This window comes from Equus asinus, chromosome 11, assembly GCF_041296235.1.
Source record: "Equus asinus isolate D_3611 breed Donkey chromosome 11, EquAss-T2T_v2, whole genome shotgun sequence".
NCBI lineage: Eukaryota > Metazoa > Chordata > Mammalia > Perissodactyla > Equidae > Equus > Equus asinus.
This window is the reverse complement of record NC_091800.1, coordinates 69,640,683-69,663,114: the sequence shown is the minus strand read 5'-3', so window position 1 is coordinate 69,663,114 and position 22,432 is coordinate 69,640,683. Positions and strand designations below refer to the sequence as shown.

Below are 22,432 nucleotides of genomic sequence, written 5' to 3'. Positions count from 1 at the left end.
ACCAATATTAAGTTGATGGGTTGCTTTTACATTTTCTGAAAGCAATTTATGATCAGACTTTTCTTCTGTATTATAAAGAACTGATTAAAGTTTAGTACATTTCAGAGAAAACTACATAAATACTACTGTCTCATATGTACATATGTTTATTATTACAATATTAAACAACCTTCTAGAACTTTGAAATATGGGGAAAACACCTAGGGCTTTGGTATTTTTTTACATAGGAAGTGAATTTCTTCTTTCCTACAGCAACCTAGAGTGAGCAGTTATATTAATGCTATTTTTTGTTGGTCAAAATTTAATTTTTATTTCTTTTAAAAAAAAAATTTATCACAGAGGGACCAGCCCAGTAGTGCAGTGGTTAAGTTTGCATGTTCCACTTCAGTGGCCCGGGGGCGCCACTTCGGATCCCGGGTGCGGACATGGCACTGCTTGGCAAGCTATGCTGTGTCAGGTCTCCCACATATAAAGTGGAGGAAGATGGGCACAGATGTTAGCTCAGGGCCAGTCTTCCTCAGCAAAAAGAGGAGGATTGGCAGCAGATGTTAGCTCAGAGCTAATCTTCCTCAAAAACAAAAAAAAATGTATCACAGAAAATCCAGTGAACATTTATGATAAGGCATTTCACTTCTTGTAAGAAACATTTCCTTTGTGTTGTGCTTCAAAAAGAAGATGAGTAATCTCTCTTTAAATTCCATGTATTATTATATTTGAATGTGCAGCTTTTAGAAATCCTTGATAAAGTATGAAATTATTTCTTGTATACATTCCTCAAAATTCTTTAGAATTACTAGAAATTTCTAAAAAAAGATTGTACCTTGAATTTCATACTCTTGGCTATAGAGCTTAGACTAAACTTGAATTTCATGAAAATTGTAAAGTGTTGAGACAAAATAGTGATTGTAGACTATCTACTTTCTTTTAGGTTCTGTTTATTGATCCTGCTCAAGAATATACCTTGGATTTCATAAAACTTGCTGAACTTTTCTATTATCATAAAGTTCCTCTTAGGTAATTGTCAATTTATAACATTAAATTGTCAACTGAAGGAAATCAGTGATGTTCATGTTGTGTTACACAGAATATTACTGTGAAATTCAAAGCATTGGTTATCTCTAGTGCCTGACACAACATAGCTGTGTGTTTACAATGTCACATGCTTTTATAGTAGACTCTGTTAATCAAAGCTGCTTGGTAATCTTGCTTACCCTCTTACCTTCCTGGGAGAGTGATCTGATTACTTTGGGTACTTAAAGATGGATCCGTTTCCCTGTGGTGGTGTAAAAGTACACTTTCCCTCTTTTTTTCCCCGGAAAAACAGATTGTTTGATAATATCACCAACGGAGAGAGTTTGACATTTTGGAGGAATCCAATAGATATGAGGATTTTGGTGAATAGACATTACAAATCAAACCTTTTCAAATAATGATATTCCCCTTTCACCCATCTACTAACATATTCCGTCCATCTAGATGTTATAGTCTAATAATGTTTAAAAGTTGTGGTTTATTGTGGTTCAAGAGGTAGTTGTGACTTATTCATTTTATTTTCCCAGAATTGGTTTTGTATTCATTGTTAATACGGATGATGAAGTTGATGGAACAAATGATGCTGGAGTTGCTCTTTGGCGGGCTTTCAACTATATTGCAGAAGAACATGATGTGTCACAAGCATTTGTTTCCATACTAAAAGTGAGTTTATGTGTTAGGTATAATTTCTGTAGAATGTACAGTGGGTTTTTTTTTTGCATCACTGTAATTATTATTATTTATTTTAACATTTGAAAGTTTATAAATACGACTGTGGGAATTAATACAGATGATGAATTTGATCCTTGCAAATCCCAACTGAGGTACATAATATTGTCCCCACTTTACAAATTAGGCAACTGAGACTCTGCCAAAATATATGAGTTTGCTCAGGTTTACCCAGCCAATAAAGAAATTTAAATTGTGTATGTAAGTTTAAAGGCAAACATATTAATATAAAATGATTAATCAGGGAAGAATTCTTACACTAGGTCTTGAGTAAAACGAACAGAAAAGATTATTGCAAAATTAAATATTCTAAATGACAAAGTATGCAGACACTTGCTAGAGAATTTCAAAAGAGGAAGAGATCACTTCATGACGGCAAATTGGTGTGGAAATGGTAAGATTGAGACTGAGTTTGACCAAGAGGTTGTGTAAGAAAAGTCAGAAATTGATAAGAACCTGATTAAGGAAGAACAAGAAATAGGAAGATTATTTCATAATTCAGGTTTGGAAATTCTCTCCTGGCCCATCATGGAAATATAAATGTATTAAAGAATTATATTGTTATTATTAAGAAAGTCAGGTTATAGCTTAAAAAAATAACCTCTGTTCATTTTTATACTCAGTCTTTAGCTTGTCAACTATTATTATAAGAAGGAATGATTCTTCTTCAAACTGAGAATGAAATTTCCAAAGCAGTGTAAATTTCCTCCCCTGTTTCTGTAACTCCCAGGAGAAACAGTAAATGCCTCACTGTCCTGGGGTATAGAAACTACCTACCCTTCTGTGACTTGGGCAGTGGAATATGTGTCAGTATTGTATCTCAGTCTGTTAGTTTTACTAACTGATTGGTGTAAGAGTTTATAAGGGACTTAGTCAAATTGACATATCTTTTTATCATTATTATTATTAATGTCCCACTACCTTTTTGCAAAAGGATCAATATGATGTCCAAAACTAAGAAACTTGAAGACTTGCCAAAGTTATCTTTACCTAAGTTATCTTAGTTATCTCTAGTGAGTCTCTAGTCTGTAAGCATTTGGTATCAGACACTAATTTGCATGTGATGGCGTATTTTGTCAATCACTTGCCTACTGAATTATCTATTGTGATGTTCAGCACAATACTATAATCTCTTGGAAAACCAAATTATACTGGAAACCATAGGATTCAATACAAAGCAGCATAAAAGTAAGTATTGAATATGTGCCACAGCCTATAAGTGGTACTAAACAACTAGAGGAAGAAAGTGAAGGAAAAATAACTGAGGAAGGAATGTTTAGAGAAAGATAGTAGAATCCACTGGGGTATGGAGTGTGAGAATATTTGTGGTTATTCAAACCATATATGCTTAGGGACTCCCAAATTTTTGTGTCTCACAGGAAAGTAAAACATTATTGAGCTAACATCCCTTAGATGACTTAGCTTCACTAATTTAAAATAATTTGAGTAAAATCTAGTCTTTTAATAAAATACATGAATTGTAAAATCTCTTTAATACTGTTTCATTACTTTCAATGAGCAAATTATTTTATCTAAATAATGTGAAAATACAGTATCAGGAGAGAGGAGGAATATAATAGAAGACCAAAGTCATACGAAAAGTATATAAAAATTATTGAAATGTGGTAGATAGTTATTGTAGAGTAAGTACAGTATTTATAGTAAAACAGTCTGACTTTGTATCTCAGTTCTACTGCACAGTGGCTGTACGAACTTACAAGTAATTTAATTTTTTCTCCCTACCTTACAAGATTAAGACTCAAAAAAATGTATGTTACATACTTAATGAATATTTGATGAATGCATGTTTTAGAATGTAAAAGCACTGTAAGACTAACTTTTGGCCATGATGGAGTAACTGACACCAGATTAGCCTTACCACAGCAGCACTTATAAAACTGGACAAAGTACATGAAATAAGTCTGTTTTCAGATGTTCAGCGAGAGGTAACACAATATGATCCTTGCAAACGAATATATTTTTGAATATATAAAGATACTCACAGAGAAAGACTGAGAGAACTCCTTGCTGCTTCAGAAGAAATACTGAAGGAAGTCCTTTAGGCTGAAAGGAAGTGACATCAGGTGGTAACTCAAATCCACGGGAAGAAATGAAGTGGAAACAGTAAATGAAATGTAAACATATGAGTAGATATGGAAGGCTGTATGAATGTATTTTCCTCGTCTCTTCTTTAAATTGCACAAGATTGAATAAAACATAAATTCTGGTTTATGCAGATGTAATGATACATGTGACAATAATTGTACAAAGGAGCAGAGGATAAAATGGATCTATTTTGGAATTTAAATTCCATGTTTTGTCAATATTAAGTTAAGATTAATAGGAAGCAGATTGTGGTAAGTTCTGATGAATATTTTAATTCCTAGAGTAACTACAAAGAAACTGAGTTATAAAAAGCTTAAAAATCAAAGGATGAATTGAAATGGTGCACTAAGAAATGTCTGTTAGGCACAAAGAAAGCAGAAAAGGAAGAAGCAATGATCAAAAAACACATGTGATATGTAGAAAACAAATAGCAAAGTGGCATAAGTTAATCCAACCATATTAGTAATTATATTAAGTATAAGTAAATTAAATTTAAGCATACTAGAAGAATGGATATAAAAAGATGGAAAATTATACACAAAACAAATATTCAACAATATAGAAGAAATAGATAAATCCTAGAAGCATATGATCTGCCAAAACGGAATCATGAAGAAATAGAAACTGTGAACAGACCAATTACTAGTAAGGAGATTGAATTGGTAAGCAGAAACCTCCCAACAAACAAAAGTCTAGGACCAGATGGCATCACTCGTGACGTCTACCAAACATTTAAAGAAGAATTAATACCAGTTCTTCTCAAACTCTTACAAAAAACAGAAAGGGAGAGAACACTTCCAAACTTATGTTATAAGGCCAGCGTTACCCTGCTGCCAAAGCCGGACAAGGACACTATAAGAAATGAAAATTACAGGCCAGTATCCCTATCAACATAGATGCAAAAATCTTCAACAAAATACCATCAAACTGAATTCAACAGTACCTTTAAAGGATCATTAATGATCAAGTGAAAATATTTTCAAACCACCTATCCAATAAGGGGTTAATATCCAAAATATGCAAGGAATTCATACAACTCAATAGCAAAAAACAAAACAGATAACTCAATTAAAAAATGGGCAAAGGGCCTGAATAGACTTTTTTCCAAAGAAGATATTACAGATGGCCAACAGGTACTCAACAGGATGCTCAACATGATTAATCATCAGGGAAATGTAAACCAAAACCACAGTGAGATATCACCTCACACCTGTTAGGGTGTCTGTTATCAAACAGACGAGATAAATGCCGGCAAGGATGTAGACAAAAGGGAACCCTTGTACACTGTTGGTGGGTAAAGCCACTATGGAAAACAGTCTGAAGGTTCCTCAAGAAATTAAAAATAGGACTACCGTATGAACCAGCAATCACAATTCTGGGTGTGTATCCAAAGGAAACGAAATCAGTATCTTGAGATATCTATACTCCCATAATCATTACAGCAGCATTCATAATAACCAAGGTATGAAAACAACCCAAGTGTCCATTGGTGGATGAATGGATAAAGAAAATAATATATATACATTAATAATACATATACAATGGAATATTATTCAGCCTTAAAAAAGAAGGAAATACTGCCATTTGTGATAACATAGATGAACCTGGAGAGCATTTTGCCAAGTAAAGTATATCAGGCAGAGAAAGATAAATACTATATAATATTCCTTATATGTGGAATCTAAAAAAGCTGAACTCATGGAAACAGAATAGAAAAGTGGTTGTCAGAGGCTGGGAGAGGGGGGAAAATGAAGAGATGTTCGTCAAAGGATATACATTTCCAGTTGTAAGAGGAGTAAGTTCTGGGAATCTAATGTACAGCGAGATGATATGGTTGATAATCCTGTATTGTATGGTTGAAATTTGCTAGAGAGTAGAATTTAAGTGTTCTTTCCAAAAAAAGAAAAAAAAGATAAATAGATGATGGATGTGTTAATTAACTTGATAGTGGGAATCCTTTCATGGTGTATATGTTTATCAAATCATCATGTTGTAGAGTGTAAATATATTACTATTTTATTTGTCAGTTATACCTCAATAAAGCTGAAAAAATACAATAGAAAAATAAGTGAAATTTGTATGGAAGAATAAAACCCAAAATTGCTGAAAATCTCTTGAGGAAGAATAAAGTGATGGGACTCACCATACCAGATAATAAGGTGTATAAAGTTATACTAAGACAGCACAGTGTTGGTTCAAAGGAAAGATGTGTATAGGCCAAAGGAACACGTGGGGCCTCTAAAACTGAGGAATTCAAAAGTGGCGTTACAGTAAGTGGGAATGGACTTTAAGCAGCTGGTGGCTTGACAATTGGTTCTGCCAGTGCAAACAGATAAGACCTCACGCTTTATATAAAAATCATTTCAGTTAGCTTAAAAGCTTAGTGTGAAAAACAAAGCATTGAAACTTTTAGAAGAAATTAAGACCCCAAGGGAAGTAAGGGTTTCCTCAGTAAGACTTAAAAAGCCATGAGTCTGAAGGAAAATACTGATAAATTTAGCTGTATTACAAATGAAAACAAATGTTTGCAAATGTTCAAATGTTTACAGATGAGAAGTGAGGAGATAAAAGTTCCAAGCAAGAAATCCGTAAAAGATCTGTATTCCATGATGTAAAGACTTCCTACAAATCAAAAAGAAAAATACAACCCAAGAGAAGAAATACATAAAAGAATTCTTTTTAAATACAAGAGGATACATTAATGATAAACAAAAATTTTTGAAATTATTGAGGTAGATAAATATTTATTACAATTAATGATAAATAAGATCATTATCTCGGAAATCAGAAAAATGCCAATAAAGACTACCCTGAGATATTATTTTATAGCCTGTAATTTGGCACTAATTAAGAAGGCTGGCAATATCTTATGTTACTGAGAATGTAGAGCAATGTTACACTGCCTTTAGGAATACGAATTGGCACAACCACATTGAAAAACAATCTGGTTACATCCAGATTTGGAGTTAAATTTGCATATTCCCTAGACGCACTCACACCCTAAGAGAAAATCTTGTACCTGTGCCATAGGAGACTATTCTTAGCATCCATAATAGCAACAAACGGGATACCTACCTATCTCTCTATCTATATCAGTGGTAAAACATGGGTAAAATTCAGTCTATTCATAAAATGGAACATGATATATAAGAGCATGGCTGTATTTGAAGCAGAATGAAGTTATGGAAGGCTAATATATTGCCATACAATACACTTCTTAAAGGTCACAAGCAAACAAAGCTAAATGTAGTGCATGGGCAACATTCAGGTAAAACTCTAGAATTTAAAAGGTAAGGGAATGTACACGAACAGGATGATGCTTGCATCTGGGAGCAGAAGGAGATGAGATAGGGAGAGAAGTTGTGCTTCACCAGTACCAGTGATATTCCAGTTCCTGTGTTATGTGGTTTGCTCATGGGGACTATTCATTTTATTATTTATTCCTTATAACATGTATGTTACGTACATGCACTTTTTTCTTACCAAGTAGCATAACTGTTTTTAAAATTTAAAAATGTATTAAAAAATGGAGTCATTATATATCTAAGTAGCTTATGGAAGAGATTCTGGCTTCCTTAGGTACCTTAGGAAAGTCTAATATTTTAAAAGGACTAATTAGTAAAATGCCTAATCTCAATGACTTTTCATATGTAACTTTTGCTTTATTCAAAATCTCGTTTTTTTAAATATAGTAATGTTTTAGTTATGTTTCTTTTGGCTACAAGTAATAGCATACCTCCGTTAAAGGTGGTTTTAAACAAAAAGGAAGTTAGTAATCTCAGAAAACAAGAATTTGAGAGGTAGGCAGGCAAGGCTGGGGTTGGATCAGCAGATCAGCAGCATTGTTAAGGATAGAGGCTCTTTTCATCCCTCCACTCTGCCATCTTCCACATTGGCAGCATGGGTGCAAAAAGGCTGCCACATTCTAGACAACACATTTGGACTTCATGATGTCTGGTGGGAGCCTTCCATCTTGCTTCCAAGTTCATTCAGAATCGTAGGTCTGCTTGAGTGGAGTCCATTTGAGTTGAAGTCAGGTGGTCTGAGTTTCAGTGGTGTTTCAGGCTTCAGTGCCCACCAGCAGCCTGACTTTGAACAAGGCATACATTGCCTCATTTTCTGGGTGAACTTGGGCAAGTACTTTTTAACAACTTGGATTCTTTGAATGAGAAGAAACAAGCTGATGTTCCTCTTTCATACAACTGCAGCTGTACTCCTCCTCCATTTCCACCTTGTGCTTTAATCATTCGTCTATAACTCTGCTTCTCCATTAACTGTACGTTCCTCGTGGGCTCTGGGGGCATCTCGGTGAGAGGAGGGACCTCCCTGGAGACTGAGACACTGGTGGGGGCCATTGCTCTGACCTGGTCCAGGCGTGCAGACCTAAAATCTCATTTTTGTAATCCCTATTTATGTTTTATAGAATACTGAACTTTTCACTTTGTTTCTTTTTTAGTTAGATCATAGTATGTCCTGCTTTGATTTGAGAAGAAAACTTGCCCCTATGTTGAGAATCTCATAAAACTAAACTCTGTGGCCTAACTGCAGATCTGTGCCTCTTCTTGAAGGAATAGGTTACAAAGTTTACAGTGATAAAAGGAAAGCAAAGAAGAATGCTAATTCCTTACTATGAGGAATAATGTGGGGATTCTGTCAGCCATAGTATGAGGATTATCTCTGGCAATAATGACTTAAGTGAATTGGAACTAAAAATACTATTCTTAGTTGATATATCAAAATACTACCTAATGGTATTTATGCTTACTAGTTGTTCCTTCTGCTTGGAAAGTTCTTTCCCCACAATGTCTTAATGCTAGCTCAGTGTTCATATTTATATCTTGACTAGGCCACTACTCAGAGATGCCTTCTCTCTTGACTCTCGGTGCAAAACTGTCCTTTTTCCCCATGCCTAGAACATGCTTGGGTCATAGTAGAGGATGTGTGATGAAGGGAGAAATGAAGCAGTAAAGGAGTAACAGCTTACAGTATGCAAGTGTGTTTAAAACATTTGAGATGGGGGGAAGAGTGGAGGAACAGAGAAAACTAGTCAAGATATTTACTGAAGAGCAATCAGAAATGAAAATAAAGCATTTCTGAAATCAGTCATTTAAAATGTCTTACACATATTTTTTTAAATAAAGGTAACCGTTATTAAGAATCACAGTGTCTAGTTTGATCAAAATAGAGTATAACATAAATTTATTAGGATTTTGAAAGCTATAGAATATTCACAAGACCATTTTTATTAGAAGATGATATATTGTATGGTTAAAATGATTTATTTGTATGTGTGTGGGGGGAGGTGTGTGTATATATATATATAATATGCTTAGAACTTAGAAAATATGTTCTTTATTTTATAAATCTATCTGCATGCTAAGGGAAAGAAAGAAAACTAATTTCTATAAGATGGAAGTTAATTGTAATATCTTTGTTTCCGCAGATGTACCAAAAAGTGAAGAATCAAAATATACTCACTGTAGACGATGTGAAGAGTGTTCTCCAAAATCAATTTCCTCAAGCTAATATTTTGGATATTTTAGGGATTCATTCTAAATATGATGGCGACAGAAAGGTAAGTTGGAATGCAAATTTTCAAAAACATGATCAAAGAAACTTTGATTACAGTCTCATGAATAAATTATCTGAATATAAATAACTCTTGATTTGGATTTTAGTCTCTCAGAAGGGAAATTTTAGACCTTTGAATGACACAAGTTGGACACAGTATTTAAGTTGCCACTATTTAATTTTTGAAAAATATGAAAAAAAAAAGGTAATTCTCAGGATTGACGGGATAGAAAACTTGAATGTAAAATCTTAAACAATGTAATTTGTGCTTTTTGAGGAAGAAATGGAAAGTTGGCTTTTTAGTTAAATGCTAGGACAAGAACCAAACTTAGGAAAATGTGGCATCATTGGGGTTGAATTTCTAGTGCTTATATGGATATCAAGAGTTGTTTAAAAAGTAGGTCTGATCCTGTCACTGTTACATGCAGTATCCCTCCATAGTAAAAGTAAAGTTCAGAATCATTAGCATCGTAAAGATCCTACTGGATTTGGCCCCTATTTAATTCTTTAGTCTCATCTTTCACTACTCTCTTCCTTGCTCTTTCTGTTGCAGCCATATTGGCACTATTTCAGGCTCTTGAATGGGTGACCTCCTGATCAGAGGAACTGCACATACTTGTTCTCGATGTTTGTCGAGACTCCCTCCCTTTTCTTCCTAGCTTGTGCTTACTTATCTTTAGCTCTTGGCTTTAATGTTACTTTGGGGGAAAAGTATCACTTGTGGGAAAAACTTGTGGGAAGCATTTTCTAACCCTCTATATGAGATTAAGTTGCCCAAGCTAACTTAGATGCTAAAATAGTACAATATAGTCCTGTGTAATACTAATTATACTTAGTTGTTCAGTACCTGCCTTCTCACTAGACTGCATCCTCCATGAAAGCAGGAATAGTATTTGTCTTGTGGGATGTTGTAGGCCTATAGCTCTGTGAGTGGAACACGTGTAATCAGTAAATAGCTGTTGAATGAGGAGGCAAGGCTGAGAGTGAGGGTTGGTGTGGTGTAGGAATGGAACTTCAGGAGAGCAATGAAGTTTTAGAAATTGCTGCTCTGGGGACCAGGAAAGGGAGTAGAGTAAAAACATATAAAAGAATTGCCTTGGTGCTGAAATTTCTGCTGAAATTGCCTACCATAAATTTACAGGAGTGTCAATCTTTTCAGTTTCAAAGACAGTCCAAAATGCCCACCCATATGAGTGAAGGAAGGTAACTAGATAAAATATCTTAAGGTTGAATTTCATAGGACAGGTAAAGCATTAGCATAAGAGGCCCAAAGAATAGCCCATCAGCGAGATCTGTGGAGTGCAGGCTGTGTTGAAACGGAATCAAAGCCAGGAAGCCAAAGGTCTGGTGGTCTTTATGCGATTGAAAAGCCAGTGTGGTAGAAATTATGGATTTTTGTTGTTGTTGTTACTTATAGAAGAATGGTTTTCAACTGGTTGCTTTTGAAGTGAGAAAGGGTTTCATTGATTTGTTTTCAAAGATTGGCCCTGAGCTAGTATCTGTTGCCAATCTTCCTTTTTGTTTTCTTCTTCTCCCCAAAGCCCTGGCCCCAGTACATGGTTGTATATTCTAGTTGTAGGTCCTTCTGGTTGTGCTATTGTGGGACGCCACCCCAGCGTGGTGTGACAAGCGGTGCTAGGTCTGCACCCAAGATGCGAACCAGCAAAACCCCAGGCCACCAAAGTGGACAATGTAAAGTTAACCACTGAGCCACGGGGCCAGCCCCTGATTCTTTTCCATTACTATATTTTCATATAATTAAAAAACAAAACTAAAAAGCAGCCAAGATGAGCTTCCTTTTAAGGCCAGGTTGCACGGAGGCATCTCTTTTAATAAAGTTATTTATGGCACTAAGAAAATTTAGAAAGAATATTATTGTTTTATAAGTACTTTTCAGGCATTCTGAATTATGGGGAGAAGGAACAAAAATTTCCTATAAGGATTATGTAAGCTCATGGAATAGAAAAACAATGAGTTTTTGTATATTAGGGGTCCTATTTGCAGAGGTTGAAAGCAGAATGTTGCACCATTTGTGTTTTAATATTTGCCAGTAGCGAGTGTTAATTATAGGAGTCCTGGAAGTAATTCATTACTTACACGTTACATGTTATGTTTTTCTTTTTCTTTCTTTTCTTCTTTTTCTTTCTTTCTTTTTTTTGGTTTTATAGAAGTGGGTCTTTTCTCTGCTTGCTACTAAGTAATAGAACACAGTTTCTCTTGAGACCTTACCTTCCTTAGGCACTGGCACTTCTGCAAATATCATCTCTCTTAAGTGTGACTGATAGATAGATGCGTAATGATGATACTAAGAATCACTTCCCATTCAAGAGTAAAAATTTTTTTCTGGTTGATTTGCCTGTTTCTTTTTTATTAATCTGAAACCACTTATTTGATTTTTCACTGAGTTGTATATGCTTTATTTCTTGAAAAACCTCTTCTGATTCAAATTAATTATACCATTTAAAGCCTTTAATAATGCCTGTGTACCTGAGGATATTAAGTGCATCTAAATAACATACGTTCCTAAGAATAGCTAGATAGGAAATATTCAAGGTATTTATTTAATTTCAATATATTTATTAAACAGTTTGAAATATTGTTCATAATACAACATATATAGAAAGAAATGGATTCATTTATTCATGTCTGTTCTAGGTAAATGCAGCAGCAATATATGCTGTAATACAAATGGATTAAAGTTGAGATAATATTATATGGCCAAAATGTACTACATATTATCTGTTGCTGTAAAATATCACTTGAGTAGCACTGTGTTATCCTTAATAGCACTATATTATCCTTAAGTAATGATATTCACAACTCAATATTACTGTTTCCTCTCAACTGCCCTTTTAGTACATACTGTATGTGGATGTAAGTTTCATTTCCAGCTGGGCTATAAGTACTTCAAAAAAAGGAATCTTGTCTTATTCTTTATTCCTCAAGTTGTACAGTGCTCGCTTTAACTTTTAGATATTAATTTGCTGAGTTTCTGTTATAGCCATTGAGGATTGAGCTCTCTTCCACCTCCCTACCTTCACTTAGTCTCCCCCAGTCCAGTGGTATTACTTAAAATATTTAAAAACTGTTGTGTTTTCGAGAGCAACCAATCAGAACGTTTCAGATCAGGTCTTAGAGCTGGAGTAGAGTCTTGGAGGCCCTCGTGCTGAGGCAATTACTAACCCTGTAGTGGCTGAATCATGTTGACATGGAGGGTCTGGGAAAGAGGTCCACTGGTTCTCATGGGGGAAATCACCATCCCAAGACAGCAGTTATTTACCAGCTGGTACAGAAGTATTTCAATACATAGAGAATCGGTAAGGCCTGTCCAGTGCAAACCAGCTAATTATCAGATCTGTTTTTAACACATTTTGATTAAGTGAATATTTAGTGTGTGTGACTTTTTAAAGATTCCTTGCTAGTAAGTCATGTACTATGATTGTCCTTCCATTTGTTAACAACTTTTTTTCCCCCTGAGGAAGACTCACCCTGAGTATCTGTTGCCAATCTTCCTCTTCTTTTACTTGATGAAGATTAGCCCTGAGCTAACATCTGTGCCAGTCTTCCTCTATTTTGTATGTGGATTGCCACCACAGCCTGGCTTGACAAGTGGGGTAGGTCTGCACCCAGGATCCAAACCCACAAACCTGGGCCGCCTAAGCGGAGTGCATGGAACTTTAAGCACTGGGCCATGGGGCCAGCCCCTTAACAACTTTATTAGCTTTGAGAATTACTCCATTTTTTTACCCATGTGTGTAGTTTTCTACATACTGCAAACGTATCCATATAGTCAAGAGATTGGTCAAAGAACCCATCTAGAATGTTCCTTACAGATAGTCATAGCATGAACAAACCAGCACCATCCCTTGCACACACGAGCCCCAAGAATGCCTTTCTGCAGCTGTGCCTGCCCTTTCTCTAAACTGAGCTGGTTGGCTCCAGACCTGAAGCATAGCTGTCATTTCTGGATTTCCCTTTGCTGCTCTCCTTCGTAGGATCTCTGCTTTATCTCTGGTTTTGTGAACAGTGTGCCGCTCCTCTTGTTGATTTATTTCTGATTTTATTTCTCTCCCAAGCAAATATGCATGAGAGGAAAATTATTTGAACTTTTTGTATTTAAAATTTTAATTTTATTATTTTTTTAAATTTTATTATTTTGGGGGGGGTGGGGTGAGGGGAAGATTAACCCTGAACTAACATCCACCACCAATACTCCTCTTTTTGCTGAGAAAGATTGGTCCTGAGCTAACATCTGTGCCCATCTTCCTCCATTTTATATGTTGGATGCCTTCCACAGCATGGTTTATAACCAGTGCATAGGTCCATACCTGGGATCCAAACCAGGGAACCCCAGGCTGCTGAAGCAGAGCATGTGAACTTAACCACTATGCCACTGCACTGGCCCCTAAAAATCTTATTTTATATTTGCGTGTTATTGATAGTTGGACTGGGTGGTCATTTTCCTTCCAGATTTTGAATATTTTCTTCTGCTGTCTCCTGGCTTTTGATAATGAATGATACCATTCTGATTTTGATTCCTTTTTCTTTCCACTTGATTGATTGATTTTTCCTGTTTGAAAGCTTTTAGGATCTTTTTATCCTTGGTGTTTGGAATTTTCGTGCTGTTATACCTTTGTCTTGATCCTCTTTCATTCAATGTATTGATGACCTTCTTCTAATGGAGATTCCTGTCCATCAATTCTTGGAATTCCTTTGTTATTTCTCTCATACTTTTGTTTCCTTTATTTTATGTTCTTTCTGAATCTTCTGAGTTGAATCTTTACTTTTTCTTTTTTTATTCCTTTGTCTTGTGTGATTTTTTAAAATTTTCTGGACATCTTTCCTGTTTTCTGTTCCTTTTTTGTATCATCCAGTTTTTCTCTCATGGACACAATATCTTTTTTTATGTAAGAGTATTAATTTTTTGATATTTTGTTCTGCTGCCTGCATTATCTCTGCTTTCTATAGCTTCCTTTTTTCCTATTAATTTTAGTTTTTCTTTTTTGTGTTCAAAGAATTTGTCAAATGTCTCATGATGTCTGATTATCTTTCAGATGTAAGAATGAAATTCTAAGAAGCAGATTACAATAAATGGGTTTTGTTGGTTGGTGGGCCTCACTCAAGGGGCTGAGCTGATTTTTTTTTTCAGTTAAAGGAACAACAAATGTCTTTTCTAATACTGACAGTCTGTTGCAGCATTCGATTTCTTCAAATGAGAATTCTTTATTTTCATCTTAGAAGGAATATATGTGGCAAATGAGAGGATGTAGAGGCAGGAAGTGAGGATAGGTCTAGAAACAGTTAGCAAGTTAAGCAGTGAAATGAATTTTTTTTGGTGTTACCATTTTAAGATATCTGCAGTAATTTTCTTTTGAAATTATGAAAAATGCTACGGAATTTTGTAGACTGAAAGTGCCATGCACTCCTTGGAAATACTAAATTCTATTTTTTTAGTATGTGAGTACAATCTTCTGTTTTCTCCCTTTTTACTCCTTTCTCCCCCTAAGACTGTCCTGTAATGATGATATCTTCAGTCTCTTAATTTCTCCATTTTTCCCAAGTCTACTTAATCTCCAGTTTAAACTGGACTCTGTTATTTGACAATCCCTCAGTTGTGCTTGGTCTTCTCTCCTCTCTATTCCTCCCAAAAGTTATTCTAAATGTTCATTAGCCTATAAGCCCCTTTTTCTACCTTCCTCTTCATGCCTAGAAAATCATTCTGACTCCTGCATCACAAAAAAAAATAAATGCATTTAGATCTTTATTCCTTAAACTCATATTTCTCTCTCCATTCAAACTTTGTACTTTCAACCAATATTTTTTGAGTACTTATAATGTTCTAGGCACAAGAGGTAAAAGAATAGAGTACAAGAAAGATCTCTTGAAAACTAAAAATAAAATAAAAATTTAATGGAACAGAGAGAAAAAAAAGACAAAGAAATGAAAAATAAGAATAAAAGGTAAAAAATTAGAGATTCAATCCATAAAATTCAGAAGGAACAGAGACAGAAAGGAGAGGAAAGCATCAGAGAAATATCACAAAGAAGTTCCCAAAATTGATGGACATGAGTCTTCACTGGATGGGACCCAGCAAATGCCCAACACACAGAATGAAAGAGGAGTGCCCTGGGGGCTGGGGATAAGGAAGACTTCTCTGAAGCACTGAGTCCTGAAGTAGGAGGAAGAGTTGGATTAAAGAAAACAAGGAAGTGATAGGAGATTAAGATTTTAGAGAAAAATGTTAGGAGGTCCTGAGTTGCAAAGGAATTAAGAGAAGTTGGTGTTGCTGCCCTATAGATAGCGAGCATGTGTTGTATTTGTGTTGTGGAGGGAAGTTCCTAGATGAAGCTGGAGAAATAAGCAAGGGGCCTGATTACACAGGGTCTTGTGAACAATATTTAATTTGAATTCAGAAGAGTAGAAGACCTTGGCAACAGTGAAAAACCTGAAAAGATATTAAGGAGTAAAGTGACAGTGACGTGAATTTTTTTTCAAAGAGCATTCTCTGTTGTTGAGAATGGATTTTTGGAGGGTAAAAGTATGTGGTGAGATGAATTGGGAAACATATAGGTGAGAGATGGGTTAGGAGGCTTTTGGAAGAAGTAGAGGCAGAGAAAAAGGGACACAATCAAGTTATTTAGGAAGTACAATCCAAGACCTACTCCTGGATTGGATAGAGTAGAAGAGAGATGAGAAGTTGTCAAGGTCGACTCCCAGGGTTCAGTTGAGCTGGGAGGGTTGTGGTGCCATTGCCAAGATGGAAAGCAGTGGAGGAGAAACAGTCGGAAGTAAGATCAGAAGTTTAGTTTTTCACAAATTGAATTTGAGGTGCCTGTGAGATTTCCAGAGGACATGTGAAATAACTGAGTAGATATTGGTGTCTATAGCTCAGAAGAGAGGTTTGGGCGAAAAGTATAAAATTCAGTGTCATTGGCTTGTTCGTGGTAATTAAAGCTTTTAGAATGGACAGGTTGCCTAATTGGAAATTATAGAGTAAATCAGAAGAGGGCCTGTATTTCGAGCAGGGACATCTTTCTAGAGGTCCAGACCTATGTATTCAACTGCCTAGTGGATTGCCCATAAGAATCTTACATCAAAAGGATCTAAAACCAAGCCCATCATCTTCCTTGTTACCCCAAACCTTTTTTTCTTTTTTATGTCCTATCCTAGGGGATAGCATCATCATTCTCCCAGGCCACCTATGCTAGAAGCATTATAGTCATCCTAAATGACTTCTTTTCTCTCATACTCTCCCAAACAGTAGATCATCAAGTTCTGTCTCTTCCATCAGCTAAATAATTCAGAAACTGCCTCATTCTCTCCTTGCGTGTTACCACTGATTTTCGTCTCTTGCTTTTTCTTTCCCACCCTGTTGCAATAGCCCTGACCCACGGTCCCCAGTGCATGCTCTCCCCGCCTTGTCCTGCGCATTGTTGCCCCGTATTCTTTTTTAAATAAGCAAATCTGATCATGTTATCTGTCGTGAACCCTCTTCCTAGAGAATTGACCATGCCCCTCCTTGGTATCCTGGATACTATATCCACACTTGTTTTTAATATATCCATCTCTCCCTCTGTTAAACTATAAGTTTCCTTCGGATAGACTTTGCATACCATTTATATGCATTCATAAGTCTAATACACAGTAAGCTCCCAACAAATGCAGAGATAATATAGTCCAGTGGTTAGGAGTTCAGACTCTTGGTCAGATCTAAGTTCAAATTCTGTTTCCAAAATGTAGTAGCTATGTGGCACTGGAAGTGACTTCATCTCTCTCTATCTGCTTCATCGTCTGTAAAGTGATTGTGTAATAGTAGTACTTAGCTTCATGGAGTGATTGTGAAAATAATGCCTGTAATAATTATTATAATGATACATGGTATTGAATAGCAAATGAATTAATTGTTTAGTGACACTTTATCGTTCACAAGATAGGATCCAGGTGTTGCGGACCTTCATGATCTGGCCTCTGTCTATCCCCTCTGACCCCATGCCTGACAGCGCTCTCCTATATATAACTCTCCCCACTGTAAACACAGCAAATCATCTGCCATTGCCTAAATATGCCATATTCTCTCTTCCCCTCCATTTCTTGCTGTGCTGTCCCTTTTCACTTGAAATGTCTTTCTCCACTTTATTTCCCTAGCAAATTTTTACTCATCCTTTTGGTTTCACTCCCTAACAGAGGCCTTCTCTGATCCCTTCCTCTCCGCACTCAAGCTTGGTTAGGTGATTCTTTTTTGGGCTCCCATAGAACCTTGTACCTGCCTGTTTTGTTTGTATATATGTGAACCCCTTGAGGGCAGATTTTCAGCTCTGCATTCACAGAGTCTAGCCTAATGTTAGTGGCATGAATTCAATAAATATTGATTAACCTAATACAGGGATGAGTGAATCTGATGCAGGTAAATACGGTTTTTTTTTTAAAAGTAAATGTCATCCTCTATATCAAGGGTCAGCAAACTATAGCCCATGCGCCAAATCCAGGCCTCCCACTGCCTTTTTTGGTAAGTAGAGTTTTTTGGGGACATGGCCATTTTCATCCATCCATGTGTTGTGTATCACTGCTTTTGCACTATAACATCACAAGTCAGTGGTTGTGAAAGAGACCAAATGGTTCAGAAAGCCTAAAATATGTACTATCTGGCCCTTTACAGAAATGTTTACTGACTTTTGCTCTGTCTAGGTACATTACTTTCCTTTAAATAATGTTTGGAAAGGACAGATAAAATTAGAAAAAGTAAAATTTGGAATATAAACATGTGGTGGTGTCCCTTTCTTTTTCTTCTTTCTTTCTTTTTCGAGAGCTATATTCTGTTTAACTCTCGGTTGTTTTAATTGTATAGGCAGGAGCAAGCTTTTATAAGATGACTGGCCTAGGTCCTTTGCCTCAGGCTCTTTATAATGGTGAATCCTTTAACCGTGAAGAGCTGAATATTAAAGAACTGGAAAAGGCTGTTCTTCACAGAATGGTGGATGCAACTGTATATTTACAAAGGGAAGTTTTTATGGTAGGTAAGCGTTTATGAGAAAATATATGATGAATGATATTTATATATAACTTTTTGTATTAAAAAATACAAAAGTGGGGCTGGCCCCGTGGTGGAGCGGTTAAGTTCACATGCTTGGCTTCAGCCACGTGGCGTTTGCAGGTTCAGATCTCAGGTGCGGACCTGGCACCACTGGTCAAGCCATGCTGTGGCGGCATCCCATGTAGAATAGAGGAAGATTGGCACAGATGTTAGCTCAGGGCCAATCTTCCTCACACACTCACAAAAAAATACAAAAGTAATAGCAAAAGTTAATTTTGTAAAAATTTCCATCCTGATCATTTAGTAGTGATTTTAAAAGTAATACTTAATTAAATTTATCTGTGCGTAATTACAGCTAAAAATTGCTTAGTTGGAAAGAAAATTCAAAGTTTTACGGGAAAATTTATTATAAGAATCCTAAATTGCATATTATTTATTGATTTATTTTAGGTTACATAGTCTTCAAATGTATTCTTTGCATAACTTTAAAACGTATGCATATAAATTACCTATGTTTACCTAAGTGATATTTTTGTTATTTTAGGGCACATTAAATGATTGGACAAATGCAATTGACTTCCTTATGGATAAAAAGAACATTGTACCCCGTATAAATCCTTTGATTTTGCACACCAAAATGCAGTACCTTAATTTAATAGCTACATCAGGTAAAATAATCCTTCCATATACTTTTCTACAAATGCTTATTGAGTTGTGAATGTTTTTTAATTCATTATTTAACATTTAATGTTAAAATTTTCAGTAACTGCTGATGTTGAAGATTTCTCTACTTTCTCTTTCTTGGATTCACAAGATAAGAGTGCTGTAATTGCAAAGAACATGTATTATTTAACCCGAGAAGGTAATTAAGCATCTTTTATTTTCCTGAATTTATTCCTAAAGTAGCAAAAACTTGTGATTTTAGTAAGGTGCTTGCATAATACATTTTGCATGTTGATCTTTGACTAGAGGCCTGGTTTTCAATTTGAGAGTTCGTGATTTGTTACGATGTAAGGATTATGCTGAGAAAATGATACCTCCTTTCCTAGCTAATACTGTACTCAGAGGGATTAATCTTGGTGTTTTGCCTTTTTTTAAAGCAAGCTATTCCATTTTTCACTTTTTTAAGAAAGTGGTAAAATCCTTTCAAGACTATGTAAACTGATATCTTATAAGGCCTGAATAAAAGTATAATTCCAGATCAGAGGAGAACAGTTGTGCACTCTGATTAATAAACAACAGTGGGATGTTTTGCTTAGGTTAGGGGTCACAGCCAAAGGAGGGGAGACCAAGAGAGGAACATATTTGGAAATAAGGATTTAGCCAGACAGGGAGTCTGCGGTGGGGCCACAGATTTGTTAGGTACCATGAACTATTCAGATAGATGAAGACAGTTAAAGTTCAGTTTGTGTTGGTTTTGCTTTGTTTTGTGTGACCTGCTTGGCTCGAGAGAGAAAAAGGAGAGCCAATACATGAGAGAGAAAATAAGGCTGATTTTCATCTCAGTATAAAGCAGTAGCTTTCTAACAATGAGAGGGATGTAAAGATGGAATGAGCTATGTAGTAAGGCACAAATTTTTATGCATGAGAGAGATTTAAGCAGAGGCCACACAACCAGTTTTCGAGAATGCTGTAGAATGAATCCAAGTTTGGATCAGATGACCCCAAATTAGTGTATAACAGACTCATGATTTTATATCCCTAAAAAGAAATCCAACAAATAGTAAAATAAAATGCAGTTCCATGTTATGGCAGGCTAAGGTCCTGAATGTGTCAAGCGAAGGGAAAAGGAGACAGAGAAATAAGGAATAAAAATAGGAGAAACATATTTGTCAGGTTCTGGGTTGTATTTTGAAAATTGCCTCTGGGCATCGGAATGTTAGCCTATCATTAATGCCCTTTCGTTAAATCTCTTGCAATTTAAAAGAATACTTTATTAACTGAGAAACAACTAATTTCCTCCTATTTGCATTTATGTACATGTGTAAAGAAATAATAGAGTTGTGAGAAATTTACTTTGCACTTTTGAAATATTTCTCAGTTTAGTTGCTGTGATGGTAAAAGTGCTGGCTTTAAGAAGGCATCAGAATTCTTTACCTTTCTTTTTTGAAAAGAATGTGCTGCTGCCTTACTCTTTTTTTCCTGTCTTATTCTTAAGTTGTTTCTGAAGGTTGCAAGTGGAATCGATGTTACCCTTCTTTTTGTTACAATTTTGTGAAGTTAGATATTACTCAGTAGCTTCACATCTATTCAAGAGTATGTTTGGGAATAGCACATTTTTTACAGTCGTTTTAAGTGGGTCATGTGATTTAAAGGACTAGTTTTTCTATAGGTTTTAATGATAGCCAGACAAGTATTGTTTCAGGTGTTATGTGCTGAGGCTGGATGAAATTAAACCCACTTAACTGTGACTTCAGAATTAAAAATTGTTTCTTGCTGTGACTTCCAAGTTTTCAAATTTTTCTGAAAAAAAAAGAATTACATAGGTTTTGATGGCTTGAGATGATGTGAATCAGACCAAGTTAATGATAGCCAGACATTTTGAAATAAATGAAACATACGCTAATAAAATGTTACTGTTTTCAATATCTACTAATAAGCTTTATTATATCTGGTTTTATATATATGTGGGGTATAAATATCAATTTTTTTTACAAGTGTAGGTAGAAGGCAGTTTTGTTTGACAACACTGGAACTGTGATAAGCATAATACAATTTTTGTCGACTGGTTTAGGTATCCACAGATATGTTCCCTAGGGGCTGTTTCTTCTGGGTAACTGAGTTTGTATAAAGCTTATGTAATGAATTACTCTTTTAGCGTTTTTATATGTACATGAGTGTGTGTATATAATTTTTAGCAATATTTGCTTATTTGGGGAAGGATTAACTGTAATACTTATTTTTTATGTATTTCGTTAACTGGAAATGTCGCCTGCTTTTTGTTGGACCTTAAAAAGAATTAGTTTGACTAAACTATTTGAAACTTTCAGATTATGATGTAATTTCTTCAGTTACTCTCTGGATTATTGCTGATTTTGACAAACCATCTGGGAGAAAACTGCTTTTTAATGCATTAAAGCACATAGTAAGTATTTACATATTCTTACTACAAAAATTTTTGTTGTTAATTTCAAGAAAGCAATGTGAAAAACATGCATTAAATCTTTGTCCTCACCCACATTAACAGTTTAAGTACCTTAAGTTGGTCAGAACAGGGTGCTGAGGAGACAAAGACAGGAATTCAAATTCAGTCTCCATGTAAAACAGGTAACTTTGCCCAGGAAAAAAAAAAACCTATGTTTCTTCTATGATTTGTGACCTATAGATTCTATTCTAGCCCTTTCTGTTGGACATATACATATCTAATAGTGTGTACAAACTGAATGGTTGTATCTCCCCAAAATTCGTATGTTCAAATCTAATCCCCAATGTGATGGTATTTGGAGGTGGGACCCTTAGGAGGTAATTAGATCATGAGGGTGAAGTCCTCATGAATGGGTGTAGTGCCCTTATAAGATGTCAGAGAACTGCTTAGTCTCTTTCTGTCCTGTGAGAATACAAGAAGTCGGCAGTCTGCAACCCAGAAGAGGGTGCTCAGCGGAACCTGAGCATGCTGACATTCTAGCCTCCATAACTGTGAGAAATAAATTTCTGTTGTTTATTAGCTACCCAGTCAGTGGTTACTCTGTTGTAGCAGCCCGGAGTGACTAAGGCATAGTGCTTATAAATAGGCTGTTAAAACAGAGTGACTGGTTCTAGATCCCACCACTACCTCAGTGACCCCAGATCTACTTTTTACCAACAACAGGTTGTAATAGCCAATTTTCATCATATTATTAGGCAGCACTTTCTTTTCTTTGATTATTGAAGAAAAATTAAATAAATTTGTCTTACTGACGAGTATTTTAAGCTTTAAGTAAACCTTAATTTTCTTATTTGATAATTACAAACCAGTATACTTCA

The 22,432-nt window shown here is 35.6% G+C and overlaps 1 protein-coding gene across 2 annotated transcripts in view; it reads left to right on the top strand.

Annotated features, from left to right (window-relative positions):
- UGGT2 (UDP-glucose glycoprotein glucosyltransferase 2) overlaps nt 1-22,432 on the top strand; it is a 184,373-nt gene that overhangs the window by 76,875 nt on the left and 85,066 nt on the right. For both annotated transcript variants that reach the window (XM_014864866.3, XM_070520046.1), the window contains exons 14-20: nt 929-1,014; nt 1,560-1,695; nt 9,311-9,442; nt 18,284-18,448; nt 19,014-19,137; nt 19,233-19,331; nt 21,460-21,554. In XM_014864866.3, the coding sequence (XP_014720352.3) occupies nt 929-1,014; nt 1,560-1,695; nt 9,311-9,442; nt 18,284-18,448; nt 19,014-19,137; nt 19,233-19,331; nt 21,460-21,554 (837 nt within the window). The remainder of the gene's footprint in view (nt 1-928; nt 1,015-1,559; nt 1,696-9,310; nt 9,443-18,283; nt 18,449-19,013; nt 19,138-19,232; nt 19,332-21,459; nt 21,555-22,432) is intronic.